The sequence below is a fragment of the Chrysemys picta genome, chromosome 9, assembly GCF_011386835.1.
Source record: "Chrysemys picta bellii isolate R12L10 chromosome 9, ASM1138683v2, whole genome shotgun sequence".
Lineage (NCBI taxonomy): Eukaryota > Metazoa > Chordata > Testudines > Emydidae > Chrysemys > Chrysemys picta.
The window spans coordinates 60,514,868-60,527,305 of NC_088799.1; the positions used below are offsets into that span (position 1 = coordinate 60,514,868).

Sequence of the window (12,438 nt, forward strand, 5' to 3'; positions counted from 1 at the left end):
CCACTTTAAATCCTTCTCATGGTTCCCCTATTTCCACCCCATCCAATTGAAGTGTTTCACTTCCAAGCATCTTCACAGTTCTGCCCCTTCATATCTGCTCTCATCACATTGGCTGCTATCTCCTGCTTCCCCTTTCCCGTCTCCTCTGCTCCACCAGTGGTGCTGACGTCCGCTGCTTTAATGAATGCAGGGAATGCCCTCTCTGAAAAAATCCCTGGAACCTCCTTCTTCAAATCCCACTTCCTGCCATGCTGTCCACAGGAAATGAGCAGCCAATAGTACATTTGAAAAAAAAAAAACATGTAATACATTTAACATGTAATATAGTTTAGTGTTTCCTCTTTGCTGCCCTTTGTATGTGTCTTGAGGCCTTAATTGAAAGCTCTTTTGGATGGGGATCACGTCAACCTTTGTGTTCAGACAGCATCTAGCACATGGGGTCTCTGATCCAGATTTGGGTCTCTGGGTGTGACGGTAATACACATAAGAATAAAAGGTATACCGTAATGCAAGTAAATAGCAATGAAGGGCTACTCCCGTCCTGACGCGCTACAGTCCTTTTTGACGGGTTTTCTTCTACATTTGAAGAAAGTGGGGGAAAAGCTGCCCATGTAGTGTATGGTATCTGCAGAGGGCATAGCCTCAAGGTAGCACACAGAAAATAGCCATGCTGCCATGGCCACACTACTATGTTGAGCATGCTAGCTCAGCTCAAGCTATTATGGGTACGTCTACTTGGACTGGGAATTACTTTGCCCAACTGCAGTATAGATATACCTGTGTTTCTTTACAAGGCTACTTAAAGCCACTGAGGAGACAAACGCACCAGAGAAGCAAGCTGATCTTTAGGTCCATCTATCAGATTTCCAAGCAGATAATATAAGAGGAGAAATATCATATGTGTCCAGAACATTTATCAGATAAAAAGGTTGTTAAAAAATCAGTGCCAACCAGAGGCGGGGCTTTAATTAGCGGCCTAAACCTTCAATGTGACCACATTAATAATGGGTCTCCTAGCCTTGTCCCTGTTGCCTCAGCCCTTCCAGGAGCCTCCATTTTACTCCAGCAATCACTCAACAACACATAGAATTGTTTTTTCTGTGCAGTGGCTGTGCTCCCTCCATATAGAGACTGTCTCCATTATGAGGTGTCACCCAAGTGGATGCGAAAACCCCTTCTTATATCTACATTGTCATCTGTCGCCCATGCAGCACCCAATCCACCGTCTGTCCGAGAGGAGCTTTGTACAGCTTCCCATGACACCATTACAGTCCATTGGATCTCGGAGGATGAGTTCAGTGTCAGTTCCTATGAGCTCCAGTACACCATCTTCACCGGCCAGGCCAACTTCATCAGTAAGTAGCCATTTGCTTGCAGGGAATGCAGTGTTGCAGTGAAGAAAGTAAAGATGGCATCACCAGGGATTACAGTCGAGTCTGGCAGGAAAGATGCCATCGGTCAATGTCAGGAAGGATTCAAGGGCTACAGTAGCATCGCAGTTCCCATATCAACTTGCCAGGAACCTTGAGAGCTGTTTAACCCCCAAATTAGTTTTGGTTAGAAACAAAATTTTGCAAAACTCAAGCACAGGAGAAAATTTTGCTCTGTTTTGGTTTTTTGGGGATATTTTTGGAAGTCCGGTGAAAACAGCATGTGGTTGTGATTGCTCCCTTCCCCTGCAGCATTTGCAACCCAGCCTTGCCATAAAGGGCTCATGCACGAGCGCAAACAAGGGAAACTGGCCAATCAATTTTCATTCTTCAAGGTTGGCAAAATGGCAAAAGTAACCAATAAGTGTTAACGAGACAAAAGTAAATGAGGTTTCCCCTAAGGATTGCCATTTGAGAATGAAGATGGGGTTAACAATCCTGGCAAGCATGTTCATCTTGTTTTCTTAATGGGAATTTTAGCTTGACTGTCTTTTTAAAGTGTTCTCTGCATCCCGTTTGTAAATGGGTTCTGTGCGGGTATCCAGTGTCTGGGGGGGATGGGAAGGAGAGCACTTTAGAGAACAACAAGGAATCTGGTGGCACCTTAAAGACTAACAGATTTATTTGGGCATAAGCTTTCGTGGGTAAAATCCTCACTTCTTCAGATGCATGGAGTGAAAATTACAGATGCAGGCATTATATAGTGACACATGAAGAGAAGGGAGTTATCTCACAAATGGTTCTATATTTGTGAGGTAACTCCCTTCTCTTCATGTGTCACTATTGTGACGTTGTGCAGTCTATATGGTCTTATAAAAACTTGATAATAAGTCAATATAATGTAACTGAGCTGGTTTTAGAGAAAATACGGTAATAAGTGAATGTAACGTAACTGGGATATGCTTCATGCAAAAGGTCTCTTGTAAGGTATCATTACAAAGCTTATAATCTACTGAGTATGATCATCTGATTTGTATAAATGTACCACTCTTGTAGCTAAAACTAGAAATATAAAATGTAACTCTGAGGGCCTATTGTAATTGTGTAAAGTGTGGACCATTAATGATGGTTTGGAATCTTGATGACTCCCATTGTCTGCAGATGGCTGTGTTTACCTGTGAGTCTTCCTGTATATGTGTGTGCTGGCAAATGAGTAATGAAGTCTTGCAGTGACATGTGATCATGTCACCTGAACTGGAATCCATCTTTAACCTGGTGCTTTTCCAGTGAGGGGGGGTGGAAACCCAGAGAGACAAAGAGTTCCCGCCTTATGCAAAAGATATATAAAGGGGGGAAGAGAAGAGAGGGGGAGAGAAGCCATCATGAAGAATCCCCTAGCTACCACCTGAGCTGCAACAAGAGCTGTACCAGGGGAAAGAATTGTGCCCAGGCCTGGAAGGTGTCCAGTCTGAGAAAAACTTACTGAAACATCTCTGAGGGTGAGATTATCTGTATTTAGTTTGATTAGGCATAGATTTGCGCATTTTATTTTATTTTGCTTGGTGACTTACTTTGTTCTGTCTGTTACTACTTTGAACCACTTAGATCCTACTGTCTGTATTTAATAAAATCACTTTTTATTTAGTAATTTACTCAGAGTATGTATTAATACCTGGGGGAGCAAACAACTGTGCATATCTCTCTATCAGTGTTATAGAGGGCGAACAATTTATGAGTTTGCCCTGCATAAGCTTTATACAGGGTAAAACGGATTTATCTGGGTTTAGACCCCATTGGGAGTTGGGCATCTGAGTGCTAAAGACAAGCACGCTACTGCGAGCTGTTTTCAGGTAAACTTGCAGCTTTGGGACAAGTGATTCAGACCCTGGGTCTGTGTCTGGAGCCAGACAGGAGTGTCTGGCTCAGCAAGACAGGGTGCTGGAGTCCTGAGCTGGCAGGGAAAACAGAAGCAGGGGTAGTCTTTGCACATCGGGTGGCAGTTCCCAAGGGGGTTTCTGTGATCCAACCCGTCACAACTATATAATGCCTGCATCTGTAATTTTCACTCCATGCATCTGAAGAAGTGGGTTTTTTTACCCACGAAAGCTTATGCCCAAATAAATCTGTTAGTCTTTAAGATGCCACCAGACTCCTTGCTGTTTTTGTAGATACAGACTAACACGGCTACCCCCTGACACTTTAGAGAGGATTCCCTGCAATTTTCACCTTCCTCCCTGGAGGCTCTTCACCCGGGCCACTGGTCTTTGGCTGAGAAGGGTTGCATGGGCACTTTCCACTGAGGGCGGGCTCCAGATTGACACAGTGTGTTCTGCCCACCCCCCAGATCCCACTCCCTGGGTACTGAATATTTTGCCACTTCCCTAGCACCCTACTTCTTGTCAGACTGGGGCCCAAACTTGGGATCCAAACCTGGGGGTGTCACAGCTTGGTGCAGGGCACTGAGGTTGCTAACCCACAGCAGTCTCTGCTGATTTACCATTAATACTGCTAACACTTTGCACTCATACACCTATCAGTGAGGAATGGTTTACCTGCCCCGCTTAGGAAGGCAAGTATCAGCCCCCTGTTACACATGGGGAAGCTGGCATTGAGGGGAAGTCAATTGTCCAAGGCCATATAGGTAAACAGTGGAAGAGCTTTTTTCAGAGTAGCAGCCGTGTTAGTCTGTGTCCGCAAAAAGAACAGGAGTACTTGTGGCACCTTAGAGACTAACAAATTTATTAGAGCATAAGCTTTCGTAGCCCACGAAAGCTTATGCTCTAATAAATTTGTTAGTCTCTAAGGGTATGTCTACACTACGAAATTAGTTCGAATTTATAGAAGCCGGTTTTATTGAAATCGGTTGTATACAGCCGATTGTGTGTGTCCCCACATAAAATGCTCTAGGTGCTCTAGTCGGCGGACCGCGTCCACAGTACGAGGCTAGCGTCGACTTCCGGAGCATTGCACTATGGGTAGCTATCCCACAGCTATCCCACAGTTCCCGCAGTCTCCGCCGCCCCTTGGAATTCTGGGTTGAGATCCCAATGCCCGGATGATGCAAAACAGTGTCGCGGGCAGTTCTGGGTACATGTCGTCAGGCCCCACCCCCCCCGTCACAGCAACGGCAGACAATAGATTCGCGCCTTTTTACCTGGGTTACCTGTGCAGACAACATACCACGGCAAGCATGGAGCCCGCTCAGCTCAGCTGAGCTCACCGTCACCATATGTCCTCTGGGTGCCGGCAGACGTGGGACTGCATTGCTACACAGCAGCAGCTGCTAACTGCCTTTTGGCAGTAGACGGTGCAGTAGACTGGTAGCCTTCATCGGCGATCTGGGTGCTGGCAGCCGTGGGGCTGCATTGCATCAGCCCCTTGCCTTTTGGCAGTAGATGGTGTATTACGACTGTTAACCGTCCTGTTACAAGTTGGGTCATCGCACATTAGCAGAGTCTTCCCCGAGCAGCAGATCGTGCAATAGGCCTGAAGACCATCATCATACACTAACTGCCAAGCGCCCAGTATTTGCTGCCAAGCACCCAGAAAGATGCCGAGGGCTATCAGTCACGCTGCACCGTCGTCTTAAGATGTAAAAAATAGATTTGCTCTGTATTCATTTGCTTCCCCCTCCCTCCGTCAAATCAACGGCCTGCTAAACCCAGGGTTTTCAGTTTAATCTTTGGGGGGACCATTCTGTGTGACAGTTGTTTGTGTTTCTCCCTGATGCACAGCCACCGTTCTTGATTTTAATTCCCTGTACCTGTACGCCATGTCGTCACTCGGCCCGCCCTCCCTCCTTCCCCTAGTCCGTCAGATACTACTTTCACGCCTTTTCTTTGAATTCTGGGTTGAGATCCCAATGCCCGGATGATGCAAAACAGTGTCGCGGGCGGTTCTGGGTACATGTCGTCAGGCCCCTCCCCCCCCGTCACAGCAACGGCAGACAATAGATTCGCGCCTTTTTACCTGGGTTACCTGTGCAGACAACATACTACGGCAAGCATGGAGCCCGCTCAGCTCAGCTGAGCTCACCGTCACCATATGTCCTCTGGGTGCCGGCAGACGTGGGACTGCATTGCTACACAGCAGCAGCTGCTAACTGCCTTTTGGCGGTAGACGGTGTAGCATGAATAATAGCCGTGGGGCTGGCAGCCGTAGGGCTGCATTGCACCAGCCCCTTGCCCTTTGGTAGGCGATGGCATATTATGACTGGTACCCATCGTCGTCATACTGGAGTGGCTGTCAATCATGGCCACCTGGGCAGACATGCTACTGTTTCGATGATGATGGCTACCAGTCGTAGTATACTATTTTCTGCCAATTGCCCAGTATTGTCTGCTAAGCACCCAGAAGAGGCCGAGGGCGATGCTGGGTGCTGGCGGACGTGGGGCTGGCAGACGTGGGGCTGCATTACCACACAGCAGCAGCCCCTTGCCTTTTGGCAGACGATGGTATATTATGATTGGTATCCGTCATCATCATACTGCAGAGGCTATCACTCATGCTGCACCGTCGGCTGCCAGCTTAAGATGTAAAAAGTAGATTTGTTCTGTATTCATTTGCTTCCCCTTCCTCCGTGAAATCAACGGCCTGCTAAGCCCAGGGTTTTCAGTTTAATCTTTGGGGGGACCATTCTGTGTGACAGTTGTTTGTGTTTCTCCCTGATGCACAGCCACCTTTCTTGATTTTAATTCCCTGTTCCTGTACCTGTACGCCATGTCGTCACTCGGCCCGCCCTCCCTCCTTCTCCTGGTCCATCAGATACTAGTTTCGCGCCTTTTTTCTGACCAGGCGCCATAGCTAGCACTGGGATCATGGAGCCCGCTCAGATCACCGCGGCAATTATGAGCACTATGAACACCACGCGCATTGTCCTGGAGTATATGCAGAGCCAGGACATGCCAAGGTGAAACCCGGACCACCCGAGGAGGCGATTGCAGCGCGGCGAAGAGAGTGATGAGGAAATTGACATGGACATAGACCTCTCACAAGGCACAGGCCCCAGCAATGTGGAAATCATGGTGTCACTGGGGCAGGTTCATGCCGTGGAACGCTGATTCTGGGCCTGGAAAACAAGCACAGACTGGTGGGACCGCATCGTGCTGCAGGTATGGGACGATTCCCAGTGGCTGCGAAACTTTCGCATGCGTAAGGGCACTTTCATGGAACTTTGTGACTTGCTTTCCCCTGCCCTGAAACGCCAGGATACCAAGATGAGAGCAGCCCTCACAGTTGAGAAGCGAGTGGCGATAGCCCTGTGGAAGCTTGCAACGCCAGACAGCTACCGGTCAGTCGGGAATCAATTTGGAGTGGGCAAATCTACGGTGGGGGCTGCTGTGATCCAATTTGCCAGGGCAATGAAAGACCTGGTGATATCAAGGGTAGTGACTCTGGGCAACGTGCAGTCAATAGTGGATGGTTTTGCTGAAATGGGATTCCCAAACTGTGGCGGGGCCATAGACGGAACCCATATCCCTATCTTGTCACTGGAGCACCAAGCCACCGACTACGTAAACCGCAAGGGGTACTTTTCAATGCTGCTGCAAGCCCTGGTGAATCACAAGGGACGTTTCACCAACATCAACGTGGAATGGCCGGGAAAGGTACATGATGCTCGCGTCTTCAGGAACTCTGCTCTGTTTCGAAAGCTGGAGGAAGGGACTTTCTTCCCGGACCAGAAAGTAACCGTTGGGGATGTTGAAATGCCTATCGTGATCCTTGGGGACCCAGCCTACCCCTTAATGCCATGGCTCATGAAGCCGTACACAGGCAGCCTGGACAGGAGTCAGGACCTGTTCAACTACAGGCTGAGCAAGTGCCGAATGGTGGTGGAATGTGCATTTGGACGTTTAAAAGCGCGCTGGCGCAGCTTACTGACTCGCTCAGACCTCAGCGAAAAGAATATCCCCATTGTTATTGCTGCTTGCTGTGCGCTCCACAATATCTGTGAGAGTAAGGGGGAGACCTTTATGGCGGGGTGGGAGGTTGAGGCAACTCGCCTGGCCACTGATTACACGCAGCCAGACACCAGGGCACTTAGAGGAGCACAGCAGGGCGCGGTGCGCATCAGAGAAGCTTTGAAAACGAGTTTTGTGACTGGCCAGGTTACTGTGTGAAACTTCTGTTTGTTTCTCCTTGATGAACCCTCCAAACCCCCCCCCCCCCCGACCCGGTTCACTCTACTTCCCTGTAAACCAACCACCCCACCCCACCCTCCCCTCCCCAATTCGAGCACCGCTTGCAGAGGCAATAAACTCATTGTTTTTTCACATTCATGCATTCTTTATTAGTTCCTCACAGAAGTAGGGGGATAATTGCCAAGGTAGCCTGGGATGGGTGGGGGAGGAGGGATGGAAAAGGACACACTGCATTTTAAAACTTGAAGTCTTATTTAAGGCCAGCCTTCTGATGCTTGGGCGATCATCTGGGGTGGAGTGACTGGGTGGCCGGAGGCCCCCCCACCGTGTTCTTGGGCGTCTGGGTGAGGAGGCTATGGAACTTGGGGAGGAGGGCTGTTGGTTACACAGGGGCTGTAGCGGCGGTCTCTGCTCCTGCTGCCTTTCCTGCAGCTCAACCATACGCTCGAGCATATCAGTTTGATGCTCCAGCAGACGGAGCATTGACTCTTGCCGTCTGTCTGCAAGCTGACGCCACCTATCGTCTTCAGCCCGCCACTTGCTCTTTTCATCCCGCCATTCAGCCCGCCACCTCTCCTCTCGTTCATATTGTGCTTTTCTCATGTCCGACATTGACTGCCTCCACGCATTCTGCTGTGCTCTATCAGCGTGGGAGGACATCTGCAGCTCCGTGAACATATCGTCCCTCGTCCTACGTTTTCTCTTTCTAATGTTCACTAGCCTCTGCGAAGGAGAAACATTTGCAGCTGGTGGAGGAGAAGGGAGAGGTGGTTAAAAAAGACACATTTTAGAGAACAATGGGTACACTCTTTCATTACAAGGTCGCATATTTCGGCTTGCAGGCAGCCATGGTAGGCCACAGTGTTTTGGCTTTTTTAACCTTCTTAACATGCGGGAAAGGTTGCAAACAGCAGCGCATTTCCCATATCAAGGATGAATTGGGTTGTCCATTTAAAATGGGTTTTCAATGTAAAAGGAGGGGCTGCAGTTTCCCGGTTAACATGCGGCACAAACCCAAGTAAACCACCCCCCACACACAGACACACGATTCTCTGGGATGATCACTTCACCCCTCCCCTCCACCGCGTGGTTAACAGCGGGGAACATTTCTGTTCAGAAGAGCAGGAACGGGCGCCTCTGAATGTCCCCTTAATAAAATCACCCCATTTCAACCAGGTGACCGTGAATGATATCACTCTCCTGAGGATAACAAAGAGAGATAAGGAATGGATATTGTCTGCATGCCAGCAAACACCGGGACCATACGCTGCCATGCTTTGTTATGCAATGATTCCAGACTACGTGCTACTGGCCTGGCGTGGTAAAGTGTCCTACCATGGCGGACGGGATAAGGCAGCCCTCCCCAGAAACCTTTTGCAAACGCTTTGGGAGTACATAAAGGAGAGCTTTCTGGAGATGTCACTGGAGGATTTCCGCTCCATCCCCATACACGTTAACAGACTTTTCCAGTAGATGTACTGGCCGCGATTGCCAGGGCAAATTAATCATTAAACACACTTGCTTTTAAACCATTTGTAATGTTTACAAATATTTACAAAGGTACACTCACCAGAGGTCTCCTGTGTGCCCTGAGGGTCTTGGGTGAGTTCGGGGTTACTGGTTCCAGGTCCAGGGTCACAAACATATCCAGGCTGTTGGGGAAACCGGTTTCTCCGCTTCCTTGCTGCTGTGAGCTACCTACAGTACCTCCATCCTCATCTTCCTCGTTCCCCGAACCGTCTTCCCTGTGTGTTTCTCCAGTGAGAGAGTCATAGCACACGGTTGGGGTAGTGGTGGCTGCACCCCCTAGGATCGCATGCAGCTCCGCGTAGAAGCGGCAAGTTTGCGGCTCTGCCCCGGACCTTCCGTTTGCTTCTCTGGCTTTGTGGTAAGCTTGCCGTAGCTCCTTAATTTTCACGCGGCACTGCTGTGTGTCCCTGTTATGGCCTCGGTCCTTCATGGCCTTGGAGATCTTTTCTAATACTTTGCCATTTCTTTTACTGCTACGGAGTTCAGCTATCACTGCTTCATCTCCCCATATGGCGAGCAGATCCCGTACCACCCGTTCGGTCCATGCTGGAGCTCTTTTGCGATCCTGGGACTCCATCACGGTTACCTGTGCTGATGAGCTCTGCGTAGTCACCTGTGCTCTCCACGCTGAGCAAACAGGAAATGAAATTCAAACATTCGCGGGTCTTTTCCTGTCTACCTGGTCAGTGCATCTGAGTTGAGAGTGCTGTCCAGAGCGGTCACAATGAAGCACTGTGGGATAGTTCCCGGAGGTCAATAACGTCGAATTCCGTCCACACTACCCCAATTCCGACTCGCAAAGGCCGGTTTTATCGCTAATCCCCTCGTCGGAGGTGGTGTAAAGAAACCGGTTTAAAGGACCCTTTAAGTCGAAAGAAAGGGCTTTGTCGTGTGGACGTGTCCAGGCTTAATTCGATTTAACGCTGCTAAAGTCGACCTAAACCCGTAGTGTAGACCAGGCCTAAGGTGCCACAAGTACTCCTGTTCTTTTTAGTGGAAGAGCTGGGGTTGGAGTCTGAGTTGCTGTCTCCCATGCTCAGTCCTTTAGACGCCAGCACCCTTGGACAGTCTGTAACAAAGAACTCGCCATCCTGTTGGCTACTGATTTAATCAACATGCAGCGAGAGAACAGAAGTTCCTTTTCCCTCATTACTTTTGTAAGGCCCCAGGACACTCTCCATTCTCCCCCTGCCTATGTCCTATTTGGGTATCATAAATAAACCACAGAAGCTTTGTGCTCTGGCAGTTAGCAAGCTGGCTTGCCCAGGAGACATGGGAGTTTGGAGGAAGCTGTGAGAATAGGTTTGCTGAGGACATGTCTCAGGGCAGTAATCGAAATGATTAAGGAGCAGAGAGGAACTTTGAAGTGCAGTTTGTCAACTCTGTGCTTTGGGGGTCCAGAACTGAATTGTTTTGTGCTGCACTGAGTGTCCAACATCCTTCAGTTCACTGAAGCATCCTCAGCATTAGCAAATCTAATCTGTCTGGTGGCTGGTCATTCGGGGAGCTACCAAGAGACATGTGCATAGCAACACGCTCACATAATTCCCTAGGATTATACAAATAGGACAAAGCTGGTATTCAGCGAGCTGCAGGCTAAAAATGAAATTTGTTTTATTTATTCTCCACAACAATACCAAGAGAAGTCTCTAGGTAATTCATTCAGAAAATGCCTGTCTTATCTAATTACTCGTCAACCCCGCTACACCTTTGCTTGGCCAGCAATAAGATTAAAGGAACGTGTGGGGCTCTTAGTGATTGAAGCCTGTCGGCACCTAATCAGTTAGTAAATGGGCTGTGGTCAAATGATGAGGAATCATCAGTGTGCGCTTCAGTTCCCACCTCATCAGCAAGGACTTGGACAGTGAGCAGCGAGTGCCAGCTCTCACATGGCAGTAGGCTCAATGCTGCAGTAGCCATGCTGTGTTAAGGGCCGTCTTTACAAGGATTCCACAGGGTTGTAACCACCCCCAGTCTTGCTGCTAGAGCAAACAGGGAGACAACTATTTTCATTTGTAACTCATCCCTAACCATCTATTCTGGGTCAAAAAATTTGGAAAGCAGCACCGCAGCCTGGCTGGGATCTCCTTGAACATGAACTCCTGGTTGTGTCCTAACCAAATACTTTGTGCTCTTGGGTTTGTTGACCTATTTTGTGCAATTCACCCAAACTTGTCGTATTTATCCCTACCCTGTTTTATGCCCAGTAGTGAAAAAGAGAAGGCTTGTCCCCTCTACGCATGCTAGACACACGCTGTGCTTAGATAATAATTAAATGGGAGGTTTGTTGGTTTTTTAATCTGAAAAATATTTTCATAGTATATTTAACAAATGGCTCCCATGACTCAGGAAGTTCGTAATGGGATACAAAGTCTTTCACGGGATTTATTGTTATGTATTTGCATGGCACAATAGGTGGACGTGGGGCTATTCAAACGCAGAACATGAGAGAAGGCAGGCTTGTGAATAGAAGTATTTTAAAGACATTTTGTGTCCCAGGACACTCACTGTTTGCAATGAATAAGGATCAAGAGTGGGGACACAGCAACAGAAAAGGGAAGAAGAGAACCCCATCCTAAATTCTGAGAAGGGGATGCTGCTCTTGGAGATGGTTACCCATTGTTTTGTTGAGACAATAGATCGTCTGTGCTGATTTGTTCTGAATATTTCATCTGTTACTGCTGTCCTAAACTAGAGGGTCAAGAGCTAGATATACTGTAATTATATTAGCACTGGAACAGAGGTTAATGGTGGGGAGATCAAGTCTTGCCCAAAAAGCTAGTAACCCAGTCTACATGGGACGTTAGTGCACAGCAAGCCGGGGTGGGAATCTGCAGCACCTTAGCTTGCCATGCAGTAACGTCCTGTGTGGACACTGCTACAGCGCACTAAAATGTGTGTAGTGTGCTGTGACGGACTGCTGTGTGAAGCGGGAGCATGCTGTGTTGTCATCATCTGATGGCTGTCCAGTGGCTTGTGTGAAATAATTTTGGGGCTCACAGTCCCACTTCATACTGCCCAGTTGTGCTGCAGTTGGAGTCAGGGGAGCAGGATGGAGCCCCTACTGGACACTACACACGTCACAAAACCAGGCACTGCAAATGGCACCAAGTCCCCTCGTTGGCAGCCTCAACAGAGAAGCCAAGGACTGAAGAAGGCATTGAAAGATAGCCCCAGAGGTGGGTGCTGCATGCCGGGGGAATGTCAACAGACTTTTCCAGCCACTGCCACTGCAGGACCTGCTCTGAGGTTGGCACAAAATAGAATGTCCTCTAGAGCTGTCAGTCCAGCACCTTTCCCCAGCATTGCAATCACATAATGTAGTTTTTTCTCTGACCTCGCCGATTTTACCATCTAGTCTCAGATGCCTGCCTCTGATTTTGGAGTACCTCACTCAC

The 12,438-nt window shown here is 48.6% G+C and overlaps 1 protein-coding gene across 13 annotated transcripts in view; it reads left to right on the top strand.

Annotated features, from left to right (window-relative positions):
* The window catches only part of MID2 (midline 2), a 465,133-nt gene that overhangs the window by 315,358 nt on the left and 137,337 nt on the right, over positions 1-12,438 (top strand). For all 13 annotated transcript variants that reach the window (XR_010590405.1, XR_010590406.1, XM_065557200.1 and 10 more), the window contains one exon: positions 1,212-1,355. Coding sequence is in view for 11 of the 13 variants with exons in the window: in XM_065557200.1 (XP_065413272.1) it covers positions 1,212-1,355 (144 nt within the window). In the remaining 2 variants the exon portion in view is untranslated. The remainder of the gene's footprint in view (positions 1-1,211; positions 1,356-12,438) is intronic.